The following is a 25,193-nucleotide window of genomic DNA, read 5'->3' as shown; positions in this document are numbered from 1 at the left end:
TAACAGACTGTTTCCCTGGAAAGCAGGGGCTGTGATCTTCTCTAGTCACCTTGTTTCCCTGGGGGCTACCACATAGTAGGTACTTAGAGTAAATGTTTGTTTGAAGAACGAAGTGCTTCTCAGAAGAAAGACAGGCAGAGTTTTTCTCTAGGAGGTAAGTAATCCCCCAAAGAATGTACAACAGTATTTCAAAGCTGAGTTTACCTCTCGGGTGATACTGCTTAGAGAGGAACTGTCTTGCCCCAAGCAGAAGAATAATTTGATAAGTAAGGAGGATTTAAGACATTTAAAATCCTACACAGTTCCTTTTTCCCTTGCCTCAGCTTATTCCCATATCCTGCCATGGTGAAAATGGGTAAGGAATTAGAACAGAATAGATCAAATAGGAATGAGAATCCTAGGAAAATCTCCTGTTCACATGACTTTGAACAAGTGATAACCCTCTCTGGACCTGTATCATGAAGCTAATAGTTTAAAATATAGTCTCCTTTCAGCTTTAACCTTTTCTGATTCTAAATGATTCAGAGCCAAATACTGCAATTTACTTTCAAACTTCCCCTCCCCACTCACACACACACAGAAAAAAAAAAAAAAAACTTTTATAAATGTCAACAATACACTTGGGGAGGAAGAATAAACTATAAATTACAGTCACAGGCTCACATAAGCTGAAATACAATATTAAAATATGTTTTATATCCACAGAGCAATTTTTCATGACCGTGTCAAACAAAAAGTTCTAGTCAATGTTTACACTAGGACTTGATGAAAAATTCCAGACATAAAACTTTTGGAACATAGACATGAACACGGAGGACTTCCCACAACTGAATAAATTTACAACTAGTTTCTTGAGAATTTGTGGGTTTTTTTCCTTAAGAATTCATTCCTCAGTAACTGAATTTCTTACTGAGACTATTATGCTATAGTAAAACTCTGGAACTGTCATTCTAGGGATGACAGAGAGCCAAAAATTTAAAATACCATAATCTTTTTAAAAAGTTGGATGAAAATCATTTTGAAAGATATTCTATTTTAACAGAATACAAAGAATGCAATTTAATCTTTTCCTTAATATGAACACCAGTTATGGCAATATACTATAGTAATATCTTCAGGGCCAGGTGAAATACTCTAGGTTCCAGACTAGGTTCTTTGGATTGTGCTTTAGGAACCACTTGAGACATCAGCTTTCATTCCCCACTGCAGTTACCTCCTTCTTAGCCTGACCACTGCAGTAATCTCCCTGATAGCTAATTCACTAATTAAAGGCCAGAGGAAAGTTTCTTAATTCATCTTTGCATACCCAAGGGTACTTGCATACTTCCTGTTATTTATGGTGCTCAGTAAATTACTGTTTATTAAAATAATTCATGAATATAGCAAGTGTAACATTTTTTAAAGGCATGCTTACAAAAATTAGGTGTGAAATAAAACTGAAAGACATTGGGTAAAGGTTTGAGGAACTTGCTTTAATACACAAACTTGCAGCATTTTCTGTAAGCTTTCTCATTCTCAGCTATGTTCCCAATGGACTAGAGGGTCATGGGATTGAGCTCCTGATTTTTAAAGAGATGGCTAAATGATCGTGGTAGGTAAATAAAAAACATTCAAATTGATTGTGTAAAAATATGACTGATTATATAAAAATTTGGTGTCATCAAATATATTTAAAATTTTTTTCTAAGTACACATTTGACCTACTCCAAACAGAATACTGAGGACTGAAACTGGCATTCTTTGGGAGTTGTCTGATCAGGCACCTCATTGTACCCACTAGCGATGTGACTTTGGACATATTATTTAGCCTCTTTTAATTTTAGTGTCTTCATCTGAAAGTCCATGATGATAAAACCTTTTTACAAGGTTTCTGCAAGAGTTGAAAAATGCATTTAAAATCATGTACTACAGGAACTAGCACTTAATAAGCACACAGTTTTTATTATAAGTGGGTTGTCCATTCCTGGAGTGGGGACAGTGGTGCCAACCTTGGGTGTAGCTAGGCAATATGGCTGCAAAGACATATTTCTCCTGTATTTGCTACCTGGCAGATACTGCCACTGGCTCAGTACTGGGTGTTAGAAACCAAATGTGGCACCCTGCATCCAAATAAGCTCCAAGTCCTCAAAGTCTCTGACATTATAGAAAACAGACATCCATCTGGCATTCTAAAAACTTGGATTTTAATGTGGGCAATGTTAAGGGATAAAGGAAAGGGAATTTACAAGAGGACTGGTAATCCAAGTCCCCACAATTTATTATAAATGTCACGATCCTTAGCAACTGGCATCTGGAAATAGAAAATTTTCCATATAAACACCAATTATTATAGAAGTAAAATAATCATTGCAAAAGCAAAAAAAGTATAGCTTCAAATTTATATGCAACTGAAGTATTTCATACAAAGATAGATTTGCCTTAAGGAAACTCATTTCTTTTTCCTCCATTTAAATGAACAAATTCACAATATTCCAGTTTCTTTCCCAGTGTCGTCAAAGCAATACTAACATATTACCTCAAATAGAGAAATTAAGTACTGCAAAATAAACGGACTCTTACAAAGTATTATACTCTAAAATGTGGATAAGAATACAGATGGTGATAATAAAACAAACACTCTCTAAAAAGAATTCTTGCTATATAAAGAAAAAAATGAAGATTTTACCATCTCTACTTGAGCTTAACAAATATCTTTTGCCATTGTTTTTCATGGTAATCTAAATATCTCTTTCCCGAACTTGGTCAAATTTATTTTTTATTTCTAAGTTAAGTTTACTTGCTACTAGGTGACTATGTTAAGTAGTTCAGACTGTTCTTACTAAATTCTAAAACCACTATTGTATCTTATTTTCCAACATCTTAATTATCTGCCTTGGTGACTTTTGAATCTTTCCTACATAATGTATCCTTGACACACAAATATATTATACTTGCATCTCGATCTCGGCTCCTTTAGAAATGATTTTGCTTTTATAGTAAAACTTGGCACTAAATTTCTGAGAGACTGACAATTGGCCACTGGTAAACATAATGCATTGAGAAAATTTGAAAACCACTTCTCTACAAATACTAAATCTCCTAGACTACATCAGCTGAACCATAGGACTAACTTTAAATATATGGAAATGAATCTGAAGAAAAAGTTTCATTTAGGATTCTTGAAATTTTATGTCAAATAGCGATTCATTTAGTTGTTCTTCAACTCATCTTTTGATTTGCTCTTCACTGTATAGGAACTCATTTCCTGAAAAATATGTATCTGCAAAATTATGGGCTGACCTAAGTCATTTTTTTATAATACTAGTAGTTTCAAAGTTGTAAGAAAGATGTAAATAAAACTTTGCAGACTTGTATGTCACAGTTCTGACACTTGCGATTCTTAAGTGAGTAAGAGAGGAGATGAAGGTGTTTGAACTTATCAATGAGGGAAATCCAAGATACCATGTGCAGACTGGGGGCATGAGGGCTAAAGATCCAGGAGCAGTAACCCTTTGGTCTCCATATAACTGGCTAAGGCCTGTACTGTGAGAATCCAGGAAAAAACCTTTTATTTAGCAAATTCAGTCTAACACACCAATGTACCTTTAAGACTGTAATTTTCAAACTCTAAATTTTCTAATGTTCATATACATTAGAACCCACTTAAAATCCATGAACAAAAGCAGTTTGCTTTTCTGACCCAAAAGCTTAGAAACTTTTATCTTAAGAAGTTTTAAAAACACAAATAACTTTTATGAAGTCAACACTTTATTCAACATAAAAAGTTCTAGCACACTGAGATCTGCAGAGGGAGAAAGATAAAGATCTGACTATATATATATTATGTATATCAGGGTTCTTATTTGACAATATGCATTTACTATTTCCCTTGTTAAAGTAAGAGAATCAAATAGTTCTAAGTGTTTATGAAGGATGTGCATACTTGCTTTGGAAATGCTAGGAAAAGCAAGCTCCTCCCAAATATCTTGAGAATAGCCTTATGTGACTAAATCCACAACTGCTTGAAAAAGTACATATGAATTGCTATTCTGTTAATATATAAGAAAAACAAATACACATAAGCACGTGTAAATACATGTAAATATCTGCATATAAGGATATTTGTATGTGTGCCTATAAAACCTGTAAAGAAGTGGATCTGGCCATCCTTGGATGATTAGATCAAAAGTGAATGTGTAAAAGTGCTTTCATAATAGTGCTTTAATATGGAAAAAACATCAAAAATGCTGTAGTTTTCCATTTCTACTGTATTTCAGTTGGAACCTATTTTTTAAAAACTTTATATTTAAAAAAAAGATCTGAGTATATTAACTACTGAAAGATATACACACCTCTGCTTTGAATATTTATAGGAAAGAGAATTGAGCCAAGTAGCATTTAAAAACATCAAATATTGCTGTTTCTCTAAGGTTCTACTCTTGGCCCTCTTTTCTTTTACCTTTATTAGTTCTTGGTGGGCCATTTTTCCCGTTTCTGGTCTATCGTTGTGCTGATAACTTTTATATCAATGTTTTTTTCCTGAATTCCAGATATATAGACTCAATTGCCTGATGGACTTCTTTATTCATTCACTCAACAAATCTGTTCACACCCACTATGACAGGAATTGTTTTTGGTGTTGGGGATATAGCAAAACAAAATTGACAATAATCTTGGCCTCCATGGAACTTACATTGTAGACTGATGATAAACAAAACAACTAGTGAAATGAGTAGTACAAAGAAAAGACGGATAAGGAAGTGGAAAAGGAATCTTCAATGAAAAGGTAATACTTGATCAAATACCAAAAAGTAAAGAAGGGTGAATATGTAGAAATCTGGTGAAAAAGAATTTCAGATGTTTCATAGGCACTTCAACAGCTCCTCTTCCTGTATTTCCTGTCTCTTTAACTGTGCTATCATCTCTACCACCATTCAAGAAATTTCAGATTCACCCCCAGACTCTACTCTTTCTTTACCCTTGAACAACAGTCTGCAGCACAAAATTCTTCTGATCCTATCCTATAATATCTCCCATTGACTCATCCTGTTCATTCCTATTTCAAGGAATATTGCTGCTGCTGCCTTTGTTCAAGTCATCATCACTTTTTTCCCTGGGATTTTTTTTTTTTTGGAGGTCCAAGGATTGAACTCAGGACCGCATACATGTAAAGCAGGGGCTCAACCATCGAACTAACCAGCTGTGCATCCCTTGGATTTTTTAAAATATGCCTTCTCTTACCTGGTCTCTTGGCCTCGACTTGTCTCCTTCAATCAGCGTGTTTTGTTTTGTTTTGTTTCCAGGTAGGCCAGTAAAAAGAATTTATTTGGGAAATGAGAGAAAGAACAGTGCTTGCTGAGAAATGGGAGAGACAGAAATACACACCAAGATTTGGTGCGGGCCCCTCTAGGCAGAGAGCCTCCCTCCAGTTAATCCCAGATGCTGTTCAGCAGTGTTATTTGTGAAATGTAAATTTTATGTCATTTCCTGCTTAAACTTTTCAGTAGTTTCTCATTATGGTCAAATCCAAACTCCTTATTGTGGCAGCCCTTTAAATCTCCAGGTTTCTGCATAACAGACACATTCTCACCACTTTAGGCAAATTTGCTGGCAGTTTGCTCTTCCTAAAAGTAATCCCTTCCAACACCATGACCTTTTATACTTTATATAAATTACCTATAACACTGTTCACCTTTGTCTTTCCAAACCCAGCCCAGTGCTCCATTCAAAGGAGGCATGAGATGAATAGATAAAATTAAATACTAATCTTAGGGATAGGTGTAATATAAATTTGAATACCCACATCTAAGTTCTGGCAGAGGCAAAAGGGTTTCTCTCTCTCCTCTAACTCTCAGAATCACTTTAGGAATTCTCCTCAACACATATTCAGCATATTCTAATACTGAACACAAATAACCAGTATTAGAAAAGTGCCTGATTTTGGAAAAGTGCCTGATTTTAAAGCATAATAATTCCCTCCCACCAAGAGTGTAATGTAAGGAATGCACATATACACTAAGTTTTAGATGTATACTTTTAAAAAAAGTCATCAAGAGAATTTCAGTTCCAGAATATGTGAATTGCAGAAATTTTGATTCACTTCTGTTAAAGATAGTATGAGGTCATGAGAACTGGCCACAGGGATTTTCAAAAAGTAAAATTAGTGGTGGAAGATAAGGAGAGATAAAGGAAAATTAGCTTTACAAAGCTATTCTAATGGTATCTGGGAGGATATCCAACTTGTATATGAGGGTTATGAAAGTGAAATACAAGGTCAACAAGTTATTCATAAAATTATAGCAAGGTACTTAACATAAATGAAGAACCAGGAATAGGAAACGTATTCTGATATGAATCATATCTAGAACAAAATGAAACAAGTTACAAGCTTCTCATTTATTGAACCTAGTGGGGATACCAAATTTGTTACAAGCACCTGCCAGTAAATGGAAATTTGCAGTACAATACATTAATCAGAGTATAAAATGGTTACTGACAGTGTTTTCACGTGTTACCACATATTTGTTCTTTAGTACTAAGGAACAGAGTTGGAATTAGACTAAGGTATGATTTCCTAAGAGTTATGATTCATTTGTCCTTTAGAGAATAGCCAGAAATGATATTTTTAATTTTATAGGTTTCTATCACTATTTTGATATTGTCATCTACAAAGTATTCTCTTGAACATGGTATAAAATAACAGGACATTTTGAAAAGTGGAATTCTTAAATACTTTTTAAAATTAAATACTTCATGGACATAAAAATAAAGTTTCATTTAAAAAGGTTTAATAGATAGTTAAACCAAATATGGGCTAGTTAACCATCTTGAAACTCAAATGTTTTTTCCCTTATGGCTGGCAAATGCAAGCAGAGATATGCTAGCAAAGGGTGAATAAGCTATTGCCTATGCTTATCAGATTTTATTATGTACAGCAATCACCTAGAGATGTTGTTAATGCAAACTCAGATACAGTAGGCCAAGGGTAGGGCCAGCTGTTAGTTTCTAACACACTTTCAGGAGATGCTGTGGGTCTACGGACCACTCTTGAATAGCAAGGTCTGAATCAGTGGTTCCCAACCTTCATGCATACTGGAATCACCTGAAAAGCTTTAACTAAATAGTATTTCTAGGGCTGAAAGATTATTAGTCTGGGGTCCAGTCTCGGCATGGAGAACTGCCAGGTGAGGCCAACAGGCAGCTAAATTTGAAAGCTTATGAAATGTGTTGGTTAGAATTATCAGGTGGTTTGATTTCTCCTGGTTACATTACCACAAATTAACAGTGCTAGGAATAACTAGTACTGTACAAATTGAGAATAACAGATGTCTCAAATCTACAAATTCTTTTTGAGAATATTATCATCAATCAGGTTCAAACTCTAGGAACCTTAGTGGCTTCCTTACTATACCCCTTCCAAATTATTTACTAACATAATTTGTTTTGTAATACTTTAAAAGCTGGTACTTGTATCCACAGAAATGCTCACACAGAAAGGAGCAGCAAGTTTACTTTATATCACTACTTCAAATAGGCATCATTGATTTACAGAGTTACAAACTGAATTATCCCTCTTTCTTTTTAAGACCTTCCTAAGCATTTTGCTAAGTGAAGTTTGGAAAAGACGCAATTCCACTCCCAAGGCTCCCTCTGATTCTTAGAAATTCACATCAGAATTACTCTTAAAATGTAGAAGCACAGAGACTAGTGTCACATATGTAAGATGCCTTTGTTTTTTCCTAGCAAGCAAAAAAAAAAACAATACAAAATGAAAAAGTGTGGCAGTGTGTTTCAGTGCAAAGAAATGGAATCCAGATTAGAATCTACTTCCAGCTTTGCCACTAATTACTCACATGACAAGAGAGCTACATACCTCAGTCTCATTTAAAAAATGAAGAGGTCTCATCTACATTATCTGGATAATCCCTCGCAGATCAAAATATTTATGATCTAAGAATAACTAAGTGGTCCTCTAAAGCAAATAAGATTAATTCTAACAACAAAAAATACACACCAAAGCATTTACTTTTAACATGATTGATTAAAAGTTCCCTTATGAAAATCCCATTTTAAATACACTTTTGAGAAAAACCTCCTTACTTCTAGTTACCATTTAAAATAACAAATAAATTTAAATCTAAAAAATTGGAAAGGGTGAAGGTGGGGACAGAAGGGATCATAAATGCAGGGCATAATGTAAACTGAGGACAATGAGGTATCAAAAAACTTTTCCTAAGGAAAAGCACTTTAAAGCACACAGTACGGAATCTTATGATATATCCCAAACAACACATGGGTATTGCTAGATACACAGAACTTTAACAACTGCAAGTAACTCTCATCAATCCCACCAATTAATAAGGATGGGAGTACATGGAGAACTATTTCCTTTTATTTTGTAGTTTGAATACATTTTCTGTCACCCACAAAATACGAAGTGTGACTAAACATGTCAGAAATTCCTGTTTAAATCATAAAGTGCTGCTCTTGCAGCTTTCTGTCACCAAAGTGCTGAAAAAATGTAACAGTGAAGGAGTGAAGCACAAGGCTGTCTCAACTGTAAATCCCAAACATTAATCCTCTTCAGAACTGGAATCATCCTCTTGGTCAGAGAGTTCAGGGACAGGGAAGCGGAGAATGGCAGCTACTCCAGTCAACTGGCTGAGCTGTTCCCCAGAAACATGAAGACTAGAGAATATCCTAACAGTGCCTGCGTTCTCTTTCACACTGTCCACCAGCCTCACATATCGGCTTCTTGTGGCCACATCCTGGTGCCTGAAGAGCTCATCGCTGATGAGTAATGTGTCAATTGCCATGGCCTCATTGGCCTTCTCCACCTGCTTGAGTCCATAAAAAGCTCGGTCAGGTTCATGTTGTAACATTTTATAGAAGTCATCCAAGGCTTTTACTTCCCCAGCAGCTTTAGTATCTGAAAGGCGGTTAGCTACAGTGGGGTCACAAAGAGCCTCTTTCAGGGAGTATTTGTGTCCAGAGGAGGCATGTACCTAGAATGACAATTATAAAAGTTAGGAGAGGACTCTCTTAGAGCACCTACTAATCATCCCCAATGACCTAAAGCCAACAGCATTAAGGCTTCATAAATGTTTAAGAATTTCAGCAAAATTTACCATATAAACTTAGTATTTTTAACAGTTCTCTTTTCTAAAACACTGTATTTTCCATTTCATTATCTTATTTAAAATTAGAGTACCAGCCAAGTAAAGATTTTCTCCTCTCTTACTTTTCCCACTTCTAAAACTTTAAGGAGTAGTTTATAACAATCCCTCTGCCCATTTTTAATTATCCCTGAGTAATACTATTTTACCTGAAGGAATTTGGACCGGTTTTCCAGGAGCAGTTTGTTGTCGGTCTTCACTGCTTGCTGAAACATGTAGTCACAGAACTGCTCCCTCACAAAGCCTGGGCTGGCCACTAGGATGCACTTTACAACATCGAAGTGTATGTGGCGCTGGATGGCCTGGACCACCTGTTCATAGAATCGCTCCAAGGCCCGGTCATGCTGGGAGCAGTTGCCTTTCCGTTTCCTAGGGATGTTCACCTCTACCTTGGCCCGAGTTAGGGTCATGCTAGGAGTGACTAAGCAGATATGGGCGAGGCCTTCCTGCATGACCACAGCTGCCACATCAGCACTCCAGGCTGGGTCACAGGCCTGCTCGATCCGCTCCAGAACCACGCTGTCCCACTGTTTCTTGGCCAGGGTGAACTGGCGGTTAGGTTCCAGCTCGATGGTGTGGTAAGCCCCCATCTTGACATACTCGTTCTCTTGGATGTTGGTCCCCTTGACCCGCAGCTGGCAGGCTTGAGAGTCGAAGTCGATAGCCTCCACGCAGAGGGTGAGGGTCGTGCGGACTCGGTTGCTTCCCACGCTGCCCGTGGAAGACTCGGTCTGTACCTTACGGATGGTGGAGGCCCGCAGGCTGTCGCCGACCTGGACTAGGTTGTAGGTGTGCCACATGTCCTCGGGCTCCTCGGGGACCAAGGTTACCTGGCCCGCATTGTCCTTCTCAATGTCCTTCCTCACGAGCTTCATGGCCCGAGGGGGGAATCACTGCCTAAACAAGAAGGACCGACGGGGTCCCACCAGGAGAGGGGAAGGGAAGGAGAGAGTCGTGGGCCTAGGGCGAGGAGGGGGCGGGGTCCGGTTCCTACCGGTACTTGCCTGGCAAGTAGGGATACTCTAGCTCGGACACATGCAGCCGTGGGGAGCACTTACTCTACCCCCTCATGTCTTACTCTCCGGGCGCACTGCGCCAAGCCCACGCGAGAAACGCCGCAGCGATCACCAACCTGCCCGTGGCTCCAGCCGCCGGCACGGACTCAGTGGCTGATGCAATGAAGGCGCATGCGCATCCGTCGTACCGCCTCCCGCTCGCGCAGCACGTTTTACGTCTCCAACGGGGGAGGCGGGGCCGTAGTGTGCGCATGCGTATGTGCACGCCCGCTCCTGGTGGGTTTTGCGGACAGCTAGGTACAGACTCTCTCCTGGCGAAGTCCTTTATTTTAATGATAAAATTGGACTTTCCAAGTTTCCTCGTCCCTCCCGTTTGTGAGGAATCTGTGGAGTATGTGAGCGCAAATATATTTTTCAACTGGATGCAATTGCCACTCTGCATCTCCTCCCTCTTGAATTGGTAAATCCAATTTCAAAGCTATGTAAAAATAAAGGGAATTCTCAGCAACGCAGACTTGGCCCCAAGAGTCAAAACTAAACTCTGTTTTGCTCCTGCCTTATCTACACTCTGTAGCTACACGCCTGTCAGAACTGGTTTTGCAGACGCGGTTTCTAAGGACTCCTGGACTCTGGGCATCGTGCTCAGCTGTTTTCTGCCCTTAGTTACTGTGTCTGCAGAATCTGATTAAACCAGATGTCAAAGCACTGATCCCAGAGAGAGAAGAAACCATCTGTGGAATTTACCCCCGGGGGACATCTCAGTTGCTTGACCTGATATCCTGGAAATCCCAGGATCCAAAATTGGCAGTCTCAGCTTTCCGCAGCTCAGTAGCCTGTGAACTGTTAGGGTGGCGGTTGGCGGTGGGGGTGGGAATGGGGATGCGGAAACATATCTTCTTAATAGTTTAGGGCAAGAGCTTCGCTGCCAAAACTAAGCTGAGAACTGGGATTAATGGAAGGCAGGGGCAAACTTATCTGTTAACTGTGACCGACTCCGATTGAAAAGCTACAAAACTAATTTTAAAGAAATTATCAGTTTTTATGGGGGGCAGGAGGGTTGAATTGGAGAAGTGAGGAGTGCCTGTTAAAAAGATCTGTGAAGAGAAAAATCTCCCCAAAATTTATTCTAACATCAGGAGAGTTAAGATTGGTCGGAGGAGTCCCACACACAAACCTCCTCTTTCATTCTCTTCATAGAAATGGAAATTTACCAGCCTGAACTAGTGAGACAGGGATGAAAGGGAGGACGCTGACTTGGGCACAAGTCTTGATGATGTTAACTCAGGTCTCAGTTATCTTCCTCGCAGATTGTCACACAAGCCCCCTCTAAGGCTCTAGTCTAAATTAAAACTATTTGCTTAGTGGCCTCTTCCCTCCATCTCTCCCTCTGCCTTCCCCACTCATAAAATTCCTAATTCAGATAGTCGCCTTCTTCTTACAATGAAAATGATCCTTTCATGAGAATTCTGCCACTTTTCACTAAACAAGGAACTGATCACTCTATATAGTATGAAGAGGGCTTGCCTCTGTGTGTGTGTGTGTGTGTGTGTGTGAGAGAGAGAGAGAGAGAGAGGAGAGAGAGAGAGAGAGAGAGAGAGAGAGAGAGAGAGAGAGAAACTGAGTGGAAGAGAAGAGAAAGAGAAGCTGGGGGGTAGGGTGGGGGAGGCATTTTTTTAGATAGGGTGGGAGAGTTGAGGTGTTCCTTGATCAACTTTCTGAATACAATTTCCCTCTGCCCAAAGTCAGCTGAGAATTAAAAACCACAGAATATCAGGTGCACAGTAGAATGTTAATAAATACTAGTTTTATTGAAGAACTATCATTTAATACCAGGGACTTTCCTATAATCTTTCTAATCACCAGGAAGGTAAATATTTTTTATCCTTATTTTATAGATGAAGAAAATGAATACCAGGATGTAAACGATGTGTTGAAGATCACACAACCAGCGTTTAAATCCAGGCCTACTCAACTTCCTACCCTCTTCTCTTCCACAACCACAAAACTATATATAGGATGCTTGTAATAATTTCTACAGCTGCAAATTATGTGCTGTTATCCACTGTCACTTTCCCTTAACTGTCCCCTTCACCAGATAAAGGAAGACCCACAGCTTGGGAGCCAATCTAGAGGAATTAAAAGGCAATGGTCCCTTCCCAGCTCTTTTATAACTTCTTAAAATATTTATATTCTTATTCTTTCTCAAATAATTATCCCTCTGCCCAGCCCAGATTCCCATTTATAATACTTGAGAAAAACCTGATACTTTAGAAAAATACTATTAGATTTCTATTTTTAAAACTTGTAAAAACCCCACATGGACTCTTAATTCTATGGCTCTTTATCTGTCTATACATATATACCTAAATATTTAATTATGAGGCAAATTGCTTTGGTCTTTCTTTTTAAATATAAATATGCTTCAATGATTGAACATATTACAAAATATTTCAGAATTACTATTTGATTTGAAACATCTTCAACAGTATTAGAAATTTTTTTTTCAGTAACTTGAGCTTATTGTCGAATAATCAGATATTCCCTCACAGATTCTGTGTTATAGTTTAGTATTTCTAGACCAATCATTACATTTCTACTTTAAATTATTTTGGGGTTTCATTCCCTATTACTAAAGTCTAAACTCCCTGACCTTCAAGGACTCTATGATCTGACTTTTACAAGCTTTGTTTCCCACTTGTCCCCTCCAGGCACCTGATACTGAAGTTCAGAAACTTTCTACTTTGCTGCATTAGCTGATGCAGTTCCCTCAATTTAAAATACCAATTCCATTTCCTCTTATCCCTGCTTCCATAAAGCCTATCTATCTTTAAGGGCCAGCTTATGTATATGGAACTTAAAACCATGCATACTAATAATTTGAATGTATACTTTTTTATTCTTCTTGAACTTTGGACTCATTGATCCTCATATCCCTCCACTATCCCTTGAAAGTCCTTAACACATAGCAGACACTAACATCTGAATGATAAGGTAGATGAGTCAATACATAAAATGTGGCAGCTCTACTATGATCATGGACACTTAAGTCACTGATATTGTCATTGATTATAGTTCATTTATTTTTATTTTAATAATGGTAACTTAAAAATGCAATTCTTATTTAAAAACTACTCTGGCCATAGATGTATTTCATTCTTTTTCAAAATAAGCAAATTCATAAGAAAAAAAAAGACCAGAGTTTACTTATGTTTTTTACATTCTAATTTTAATATTTATTGCCTTTTTGAAAATAGGAACCTTTAGATCAGTAATCTTAATTATATCTATTTTTCCAATAATATTTTGTTTATATTAGTCTCTCCAGAAGGAAAAACAAGTGTTGTTACTTCCAAGAGTTTTTAATTTGTTGCTTTTAATATACTTCCAGTGTCTCAATGAGAATTGGTCTAGAAATCAAGCTTCCTGGATTGTAGTTTTTAACCTGTTACTTGTTTTTACTGTAACTTTTAGCAGCACTTCGGTCTCTTTTGAAATCAAGTTTCTTATATAAAACTTGGGGGGAACAGATGTGGCTCAAGCAGTTGAGTACGTGCTTCCCATATGGGAAGTCCTGGGTTCAGTTTCTGATGCCTCCTATAAACAAAAAAAGAAAAAACAACAAGAAAAACTAATGAAAAAACCAACTCAGGGGAGCCAGTGTGGCTCAGTAGTTGAGCACCAGCTTCCCACAGATAAGGTCCCAGGGTTCAATTCCCAGCCCCTTATCTCAAAAAAAAAAAAAAAAAAAAAAATTGAAGCAATCGCATTCAGTAGTTAAAATAGTTTTAATTGTGAAAATGTTGCAACAAATAATTAAAAAAAAACAAACATAAACTCACCCTAGCCTAGCACAGTTATTTTCATGTTACCTTTTGAATTTGATTATTTTTAAGGCCTTATTTAGTGGTAAAAGACTGATGCCAATTTTAATGCTTGTGCATGAAGAATCAACAGACCTGAGTTATGCTTTTTATCCTAGCTGGATTCTAACAAATTTAGGTAAATCCTCTAAGCTCTATAAAACTAAACTTTTTCATTCTAAATTGTAAATAAAATATTATGGCTTTCTCAATTGATAATCTTTATGAAGTTCTAATGAGATTATGATATTTTGTAAATTGTAGAGTTCAATAAAAATGGAAGGTGCTATGATAAATCCTTAAGAATATGGGCTGGGTGGTGCTGCAGGGACAGTTACTGGACATTGTGTGTCCTCCTATGATCCACTGGGTGGAATGTGGGGGAGTGGGGGCTATGATGTGGACCATTGACCATGAGGTGCAGCGGTGCTCAGAGATGTATTCACCAAATGCAATGAATGTCTCATGATGATGGAGGAGATTGTTATAGGGGGAGGAGTGGGGTGAGGGGGGTGGGGGGTATATGGGGATCTCATATTTTTTTAATGTAATATTAAAAAAATAAAGACAAAAAATATTTGCTAAAAAGTGGAAAAAAAAGAATATGGGCTTGAAGCTGAAGTCTGGATTAGACAAAGCAGTGGGCAAAGGGCACACTTTATGTGATTATAATTATTCATCCTTAGAAAAATAATTGATTCATTAGCATTGACTGATGGATCATCCCTTGGTTGAATTTATTTATACTAGCATCTCCTTGCAGGGAAACCTTAAGTCAGCCCTAACCCTATGAAGCAGTTTGTGAAGCAGTTCACGTACCTCACTGGTGAATTAGATTATAATCCTCTTTCTTCACATATGATAGTATATTGGAAATGGTTTGTCTAACAGCAACAGGGACTGTGGGAACTGAAAGATGGAATTCTTGTTTAATTTCTCCATGCTTAGACAATGACACTTAATTGTGGGGTCTCTATAATTTTTCTTGTTTCCTCTGCTTAAAGCCCCTTGGTAGCCCATTCTGGCATTGCTACTCTGCATGTCTATTGCCTCTTTCAGATTTTGAGCCTCTTAAGAGTAGAGCCTGTCTCTTGTCTTTATGTTCCTGGAACCCAGCAATAGTACACAGTCTTATTTCTTACATGAAAGAATAAGTGATTGTTAATTCTCCTTTATTTCAGAGTTTTAAATTTTTCTATCATATCCTAAAATTAGGAAATCATCCTCTGCTTCATAAAGTTACTAAAAATTTTAAAGGAAGATATCTTTTGAGGTAAGTTTTAATAAATTCTATTTCAAGTTTTGAGAAATCCATGTTTGATGAGAAGATGATTATTTTAAGCAAATCTTACTGAGGAAAGGTTTTATTATGTCTTAAAATAACGTATAATAACAATGAATTTTATTATACATTAATTGGAATGTGATCTTTATGGAATAAGAAAATAAAGTTCTGATCATGAAAATTTAGTGATAAGTGCAATTATTTATTTATTGTACAAAAACTCCTATGTGACCTTTAAGTAGACAACTGTGAAGATTAGTCAGCTAATTCATGCAAAGGGGTAAAAAGTAAAGGGGAATTTTTTTGTTTTTTTTAGGAACTTGTACTCATAATTTACATTTCCTGTGATTGAAAATACTATTGGCAATTGTCACAAAACGAAATGAAACCTCTTATCAAATTAACAATCCTATCAACAAAGGACCATGTGTTTGGCATGCATAGGTGTTTCTATGTACTTATTTCCATGCCCAACAGGATCATTTTATGAAAAATATTAAAATAAAATGTATTTTAGGGGCTTGCAAATAGACATGTGTTTTCAAGCTTTAGTATGTGGCAAACTAAATGTCCAGTTAAAAGTTAATAAAATAATTTGTATTAAGAGTATGTGATCTCACAATGGAATACTACTCGGCTGTAAGAACAAACACACTACAAACACATGTGATAATATGGATGAATCTTGAGAACCTTATGTTGAGTGAAGCAACCCAGACATTGAAGGACAAATACTACATGACCTCAATGATATGAAATAAACAAGCTGCCCTAGATAGCAAGAGACTGAACGATAGGCTTACAGGAAATCGGAGGGTGGAGGAAGGATATGAGCTGATGTCTGCAGGGGTGGAATTTAAGACGAGATGGTGGTAAGTATGAACACAAAGAAGAGATAAAAGGGGGGCAAGGGGTTGCCTTTGGTTGGGGCTTTGCGGGTTTGAGGGTGGCTGGGGAGGGACGGATGGGTAACGTTGCCCAAAAGTGGGGGGAGGGAGGGGTAGCATACGAACACAGGAGAGGGTCAGGTGTTGGTGGAGAGTAAAATGCCGAGAAAATCATATCAAAATATAATAAAGAGGGTTACCTGTTTAGAATGCTCGGAGGGGAGGGTCTGATGCAGGACAGGCTCCTGGGGAATGTCTAAATGCTCATTCTGCCAGAGTGGGTGACACCATGGGGTAGAAACCCAAGTAGTGAGAGTGGGGGTGGACCCACATCCTGGGGAGGACTAATGCCATCAAATAGAGGGAACTGTATCCCTTGAGAGAAAGGGTGGCTCCCAGGGCATTGGGGCAGTTGAGCAAGTTAGGCCCTGAACACTATTCCATCTATCTCTGGAAGTGGCTCCTCAGGAAACGGAGGTTGGCTGTCACTGTGGGCACCAAGGTGGAAGGGAAAATGGACGTTAAATGTGTGGAACCAAAGTAAATGGGGGGTAAGAGAGGAGTTTCTTGAGAGTACACAAGGATGGATATAAAACATGTAATATTACACCATAACATATAGGAGATGACAGACTGATAATGTAAACCATAATGTAAAACATAGGATAACTAAAAATGTAAAGAACTGTGTATCCTAAAGTATGCACCATAATGTAAGCACAGATGTCACCTTGTTAGAAAGCTAATGTCTCAGACTCTGTACATCACTTTAAGTAAATATGATATGAATAGGGCGTAAGAGTATCACTGTGGAAGGGAAAAGGTTTTCTGGTGGATGTGTGGGAGTGCTGTATATTATATATATACATTGCTGTGGTCTAGGACTCCTGTGAAGAAAAGCTGAATAATTAGGGGGGGGGGGGAAAAGAAAAAGATAGGATGTGGAATTTTTTCAAGTCAACATTCTTTATCTAAGTTCTTTATCTAACTTTATCCAAGTTCTTTATCTATCCTTTATTTTTTTTTTTTTTTTTTTATTTTTTTTATTTTTTTTATTTTTTTTTTTTTATCTATCCTTTAAACCCATCGCTATATGCCATTCCCTAGTAAGGGACCATGACATTATATTGGGCTTCAAATTTCGGGGAGTTCTGGATCACAGAGTGTTTCAACAATGGCAGTGGAGGGATACTGGTATGGGATACCAATGACAGGTGATATATGGCTGACAGGGAGCTGTACAGAACATATGTCCAGGGTGCATGGTAATGTTTGGATATACTCATAGTGGCAACAATTAAAAACCACAGTAGGGGGGGTACTGGGTTCCTGGCCAGTGGTGCTCTGTCGTGGTCCCTAGGGGAGCAGCGACAGTCTCCCAGGTACAGTGGCGGGGACCAGGAGGGAGTGAGGGTTCAACAGTGAGCCCCTGATGCTAATGACTATGCTTGTGAGCTGATAAACCTAAAATAAGAACAAGGCCTAGAGCAACATTGTGCCTGGGAATTTCCTCCTGTCAGCCTTCATGTTACTCAAATGTGGCCAGTCTTGAAGCCAAACTCAGCATGTAAATGCAATGCCTTCCCCCCAGCGTGGGACATGACACCCGGGGATGAGCCTCCCTGGCAACGAGGGACCACTATCAACTACCAACTGATGATGCAACTGGAAAATGACCTTATACGGAAGGTTCAATGCGGATCAGCAGAATATCCATGTCTACATAAAATACCATGACTTTAAAATGCTGTTTGACCTAAAGTAAGGGGGAAATGGAAAGGAGAAATGAGTTTATATGGCTACGAGTTTCTAAAAAAGAGTCTGGAGGCTGGCAGAAGGATTGCCCTCATGCACAACTGAGCAGAGTCAGAGAGACAGATAAAGCAGATACAACCCCCAGATATTGGTTCCTTTGAGGGCTAAAGAGACCCATGGGAGTTATGGTCATGGCCGATGAGGTTAACTACCAAGGCAGATGGCCCCTCTTTGGAAACGGTGTTTATGTGTGATGAATCTGGACTCAGATGGGATCTCCCTTCATAAGACTTTCATGCTAATGTGCTGGAGGTGCAGTTAATGTTGGGGTTTAAGATATATTTAGGGGATTTGAATCTCTGGACTGACAATGTGATAGCCAGGTCCTGAGCCTCAACAGACTCCAGCACCTACAATCTGATCTATTGGACTTACCACACTCAGCTAAGATGGAGTTGAAGAAGGACAACCACCACACCATGGAGCCTAGAGTGATTACAACTGAAAATGGGAGGATTGCATCCAGCATCCATGTGGAATCTGAGCCTCCTCTTGACATAGAGGTGCAATGGACACAACCAATCCAATGTCCACATAGAAGAGGTGGCATTGGATTGGGAAAAGTGGACATGGTGGACGATGGGTATGGGGAAAGGCAGGAAGAGATGAGAGGTGGAGGCGTCTTTGGGACATGGAGCTGCCCTGGATGGTGCTTCAGAGGTAATCACCGGACATTGTAAATCCTCACAGGGCCCACTGGATGGAATGGAGGAGAGTATGGGCCATGATGTGAACCATTGTCTATGAGGTGCAGAGGTGCCCAAAGATGTACTTACCAAATCCAATGGATGTGTCATGATGATGGGAACGAGTGTTGTTGGGGGGGGTGGGGGGGTTGGGGGGGTGGGGTTGAATGGGACCTCACATATATATTTTTAATGTAATATTATTACAAAGTCAATAAAAAAAAAAAGAGTATGTGATCTATAATAAAATATGTAGACCATTCATTTTAATCATTTGATGTTCTAATGTGATTTAAATGCCCTAAAATTTAAGAATTCATTTCAGCTGATCTCACATCAGTCAATAAAAATGCATTAGTTCTTCATTCCTTTCGATATCTGAAATACAAAGATTTTTCTAATAACTTATGTTTCTCCCTGGTTTTTGTTTGTAGAAATCTACTGTTTGGATACAAACTATATTAATGTTTTTCTACATGAAGCAAATTCTTAACACCAACTAGTGTCTCTATTTTAATCTCCTTTTATTTAAGACTTAGCTGATTTTTTAATCTTTTTTTTAAACTATAGAAGAGGTTGTTTGAAAATTAGTCCCTTTCATATATATGTAGCCCTAGTGCTTACATCCAACATGACACCAATTTAAAGGTTGCCAAAGTTACAGCCACTGATCCTGTGCAGCTGGAACATTTTTTGATTATTTTATCATCACCTTTCTTCTTCAGCTTCCTTTAAAGGGAGAATATTTAGAGGAAGCTGTGTTCTTTGGATCTGGTGAGGCTGTGGTGCCATAGGAACAATTCTCCCCTGAATCTAATCTGGACTCTGAAAGAGAACTAAGAAGAGGGACAATGGTCATATCTTTTTATCCAGAAGGGATGTCATATATTTGCCTCTCTGAAATCTTATGATACATATTTTTTTAAATACAAAGAAATGTGATGGAGAATTCTGTTACTGATTCAATTTTCAGATGCACATTTTCCCACATTCCAACATCTCCAAAATGAGGATGCATCTAGCAATCCAGCAATTAGAATTGGCAGCACTTTTCTTTCTTATGGTGCATAAACTAATGGTTCATCCTTCAAAAATGGTATCTTCCACTCAATTAGATATCAATATTGGTAGTTATAAATATTCTAGGTATGTATACAATCAAAGGGGACAATCCGATGTTTGTCTCTAGTCTATTCTCGTTCAGTAAAATACATTTGAATGCCTGTTATTCCTAGGTGCTATGGATAACAATCCAACGAAGACTCTGCCCTCACAGAGCATACAGCAAATTGGGAAGACAGACAATTAGAAGTTTAATTATAATAACATGGGCTATCTTATATTCTAGAAGTAAAGGTTCTAGGGGAGTCCACGTCCAGGCGAGAAGGGATTCAATCTGTATAGGGAGGTCACTCAGAAATCCATGTGAGCACTGGAAGAATCATAACCACGGAAGTCACTGCTTATGAAAGGACCCAGAGGAGACTACAGTAGAGGAGCTGACACAGAGGAGGAGCTGAAAGAAGCTCAATAATCTCGAGGAAGGAATATGTTCAGTTCATTTACATCTCTTGATTCTCTACTATACTTGCTTTGAAAGCGAATACAATTCCCTAGTCACAGGCCACTCTGAATAGGCAATCTATTCTGACTTTAGCACTGTAGCAATAACTCCAAAATATCTTTCATCTCAGTTTTTTAACAATAATTTAAGTCACACAATTTTGTTTTTCATATAACAGAAGAGCAATGTGAATAAAGAAGAGCAGTTTGACCCCTAATTTTCTGAATATATTCCGAACATGAACTATAATTTATTCTATAAAATATTTTAAGAAGCATTTGAAAAATCAGCATGTTCTAAATCTAATGGGAAGTTTGTAGGATTGGTGGTGGAGGATTCTAGGCAGAGGAACAACCATAAAAGGTAGTAAGATAAAAAGTGATAAGCTGAGGCCCAGAGCTAAGGCATCACAAACTAGATTAGTATCATGATAACAGGGAGAAAAAATAGATGAGCTCAATGATCTCCAAGACAGAAATATGTATAATTTAGCATATACATTTCATTGTTAATCTAACAAAACTCTTATGATCTTATGTCTGCTTCCTAGAGACATCATAATGACGAAGAAGAGTTTCCTCATCTTCAGTAATTCCTGCCATTTTCTGCCATTGAAGGTGATTTCTTTGTCATGGGTGTTTGACTTCTTACTCAGCCATCTCCTCACTAGACCTCATTTTGAGTGTGAAATCTTGAGTGAGAAAAATAATCACAAAAGAAAGCCTTACTTATAGGCCAAGCAAAATATTTCTAGAAAGGAGAGACATGTAACTCAATTTAAGGGTAATTCTGTGTTTATACTTTTAATAACCAGAGACAATGGCCTTATTTAAGTTATGACTAATGTAGGGTGAGACATCCTCTGATTTTATAATACTATGTACATTAAAATCACAAACACAATGGACTCACATGCATCATTAATTATATCGTTATCAAAGTCTTTTGGACAATTATGCTTGGATTTCAGATTAATAAGGATGAACGAGAAGGAAAGACACATTTTGGCAAGCTTTATCATATTACTTCAGAGCATGAGATTTAGGGTCAGAAATCTGAATTGAGCACAGGCTCTGCTGTTTACTAGTGTTTGACTTTGGACAAATGAACCCAACCTCTTAGTACATTGCTTTCTTCATCTTTAAAAGGTGAATAAGAGTGCCTAACATTTAGGTTTATTTATTTTTTTTGGTGATTAAGATGAAATAATACAAGTAAATTTCTGGCCCATAATAAGCTCTCAATAACTATGTGCCTTTCAGCTTTAAGTTGTGCTAGTTATTGTCTTGACTTTTGTCCCCTGAGAAGCTGAATCCTATCATTTGGATGTGGCCAATGAGAGGAGTTAGGCAAGACATAGGAGGGTGGAAGGAGAGGGGAGGGAATTTTTCTTTCCCCTGACCCCTTCCTGCTGAACTGCAGTTTTGGTGCTAGCTGCATTTCTCTTTCTATGATCATGACACCTGTCCAATAGTCCCTCTCGAACAGCTACATCTCACTGTGACGCTAACATTGTTTTCTTCTCAGGCCAAGGAATGGTAGCATTTTTTCTTTTCATTCTTGCTTCAGGTGCTGACTTTTTTCCCACTATTGTTTGTCCCAGGTGCATCACAATCTTTTCTCCATTCCTTTAGCATCTCTTTATTAAACTTTCTTCAGTTAAATCCTTTGAATGTGCCACTAGTTTTTCACTGGGACTCTGATGTACATAAAATTACAATTAAGACTTTATTTGGATATTTAGGAGAACATCTTTCTTGACAAATCATTTTACTAAATGGGAAAAAATGGATATGAGAAATTCTCAATCTAATGAGAAATTTAAAGAGGTGGCAGCAGTTTGTCGTTGTCATCTAAACTTAGCTTTTAAGGTTGCAAAGAGTTTGTTTAGATGGTAGAGGGTGGTGGGAAGGAAGAGTGGAGTTTATTTCTCAGTGCATTAAAACAGCAATTTTATATCTCCAGTGGCAAAATGAGCATGAGAATTATAAGAAAATTAAGGAAATGTGACTGGTTAGAAAGGGCAGTTCATGATCAAAGTTACGGTAAGTAGAATAATGACATCCCCATCCCAGAAATATGCCCATGTCGTCACACCTAGGAACCCATAAATATGTGACCTTACATGGCAAAAGAGATTCAGCTGATGTGATTAAGTTAAGGGTCTTGAGATGGGGGGATTATTCTGGATTATCCAGGGGGATCAAGAATCTAATATGGGAGGGAGACAAGAGGATCAGAGTCAAAGAGAAAGAGATTTGAAGATGCTACTCTGCTGGCTTTGAAGATAGATGAAGGGGCCACAAGCCAACAAATCCAAGCAGCCTCTAGAAGCTAGAAAATGCCAGGAAGTAGATTCTTCTCTAGAGCTTGCAGAAGGAATGCAGCACTGCCTAGAGAGACATCTGATCCAAAGAACTCTAAGATAATAAATTCATGTTGTTTTTAAGACATTATGTCTGTGGCATTTTGATACAGCAAGCAAAAGGAAACTAATACAAGGGTAGTAGGAGATGGAATACTGGATTATGGTAGATCCTAAATGGTCATTTGAGAATTCTGGATTTCATCTGAAAGGCAACAAAGAACTACCTAAGGTTTCTGATGAAAGACTAGGTTCTAATAAAAATTATATACTATAAGGATGGATTAGAAGTTGGGTTCAGATTGATGATAAGAAGATAAACTTAACAGAAGTACACATGGTGATGAGACTCCAGTTTAGGATATGGAATCCAGAAATTGATGAGAAGTTTCCAAATTTGAAGAGAGATTGGTAAGGAAGAACTGACAGAACATGATGACTGAGGGGGAAAGCAGCAAAGGAAGGGAGAAGTCAACTTTAAGATCCTTGTGTTATGTTGTGAAATATGCATTCATATACCACGTTTGAGGAACAAGTTAATTCTGAGGAAGTAGTATTTTTTTTAATTCTAAATTTAAATATGACAGTAATATAGCTTATTTTGTAAAATAAAAAAGGTATGAATAGTAAGTAAACTATTCAGATTTTGTACAACAAAAAAATGCAAACAATCTTCAAATGTTTGAATTGAAGGGGAAACAGGTAAAATATGTAAAAGGAAGTGACAGTAGCGGATAAATTAAACCACTCACTGGCTCTAATGCTGTTCAGAAGTTACCACTGTTTGGATTATTGGGCATTTCCTCAGTAGCACAAAATGTTTGGATAAAGAGCCAGTAGTTCATTATTAACTTTCTCTTTTACCACCTCACTATGAAAAAAAAAAGCTCTGCTTGCTAAAAATCTATTGAATCCTAAGCATTCTTCATAAAAGTTAACAATGCTTTGTCAAATAAAGCAGGACTAAATTGGCTGTCTGGTCTCTGTTTTTAATGGTAAAATGCCACATCAACTGGTACTAATCAGCATGCCAGTACTGAAAACACTGTACAGTTAAATATCCATGATATGTTAAAGCTAAGCATTAAACAATTAATCAGATGATTTTCTTTCACACAAAGCTTCTGCCAATAACTTTCACACATCTACCATCTTCTTTTCCCCGTATCAATCCCCCGACCCCTCACACACACACCCACTCAGTAACTGGTAAACAAAAAGATCTGACCATGGAGTAACCATTTGGAAAATCTTTGGAAATGCTGTGATTCAATCTTTCTTTAAATATTCAATAATATAATATATAATAATATAATAATATAATAATATAGCTTTGCATATCCACTGTGTTTTTAAGTCGCCCTTTCAAATACGTATTTATACACAAGTAACAATAGTATATTTCGCTTTTTAAAAAGAAGGGTCTGATCTGTGTTATTCCCTCTTCAATTTCAGTATGTTCTCTTTCTGGGTATTGACATAAAAACATGATTCAAGCACAAGGAACAATTTTGACTTGCATTCCTCTCTTTCCTTGTTCTGTAGCAGCAGAGAAAAAGATCCTGAATAATTGACAGCAGGAACACACTACATTTCCTACTCTAGAACAACGTGAGTATAGGTACTTCGCATATAATCAGGGGCGCTCTATTCATCCTCCCCAGCCCTCCTCCCTCGCAAAGAAAAGAGTCTTAAAATGCTACGCATTTTTCCAGCACAACTCAAAAAGTGATTTAATTCTACCTTGCAAAGTTTTCAGCACTGCCTCTCTCCTGCCACTGGGAGAGAGGGTTTTGAAGAGACACCATAGCTAATTCACATCAAAACCGACACGCAGAAACTCCTGTCTGAGCTCTAACCTGGCCAGAGCGCCCGCAACACCCCCGAGTGCATCAGCGCTCCCCGCTACTCTGGGCCCCAGCTCGGTGTTCCTCCCATCCTGGCCCAAGACCCGCTGGACGCGCAGGAGATGCTTAAGCAAAGCGGGATGGCTCACCGGTGAGAAGCCAGCTGCAGGCGACAGCGACCCCTGGGCTGGCACGGCGACGGGGGGCCATGACCCGAGCGGCTGCCGCGCCGCGGGGACGCGCGGCCTCGGCGGGCAGGACCGGGCGGGACTCTGCGCGGGAGCCGCGCGCTGCGGGCCACTGCGCGGGCTGCTGCGGGCCACTGCGCGGGCCGCGACGGGTCTCGGTTCCTGGCCCCGGCCAGCCCAGGCTCCCAGGAGTGGCGGAGGAGTGATTTCCTGTGTTTTCGTCAAATGCCTCCTAAGTCCGCTCCAAGCTTTTCACATCCCAGACGGAATGCCACATCGCCCGCCCCTTCGTACTCTCGGTCTCTGAAAACCCACTGGCAGCTTCCCAGGCTGTGTCCGAGACATGGACAAATAAAGCCAGCTTCGCGGGTCCGTGTTTAGGCTAAAGTCCACGGACTGCAAAGCAAACCTTAAAGGGACATCTGCCTTCCATTGAGAGGGTGATGCAGCTACCCATGCTAACTCCCTAAGGTGGTAGGAAGGCGGCGGGGGCTGGTCCTTCGGGAGGGCGTCTCCAGCCCAGTG

At 38.6% G+C, this 25,193-nt stretch overlaps 1 protein-coding gene across 2 annotated transcripts in view; it reads right to left on the bottom strand.

Annotated features, from left to right (window-relative positions):
• ITGA1 (integrin subunit alpha 1) overlaps window positions 1-25,141 on the bottom strand; it is a 186,422-nt gene extending 161,281 nt beyond the window's left edge. The window contains exon 1 of one of the 2 annotated variants that reach the window (XR_009188370.2): window positions 24,630-25,141. Coding sequence is in view for 1 of the 2 variants with exons in the window: in XM_058308837.1 (XP_058164820.1) it covers window positions 24,630-24,690 (61 nt within the window). In the remaining variant the exon portion in view is untranslated. The remainder of the gene's footprint in view (window positions 1-24,629) is intronic. The other variant, XM_058308837.1, reaches the window with a different exon arrangement.
• Between the last annotated feature and the right edge of the window lie 52 nt (window positions 25,142-25,193).

The sequence above is a fragment of the Dasypus novemcinctus genome, chromosome 2 (assembly GCF_030445035.2).
Source record: "Dasypus novemcinctus isolate mDasNov1 chromosome 2, mDasNov1.1.hap2, whole genome shotgun sequence".
NCBI lineage: Eukaryota > Metazoa > Chordata > Mammalia > Cingulata > Dasypodidae > Dasypus > Dasypus novemcinctus.
This window is presented reverse-complemented; position numbering and strand designations above follow the sequence as displayed.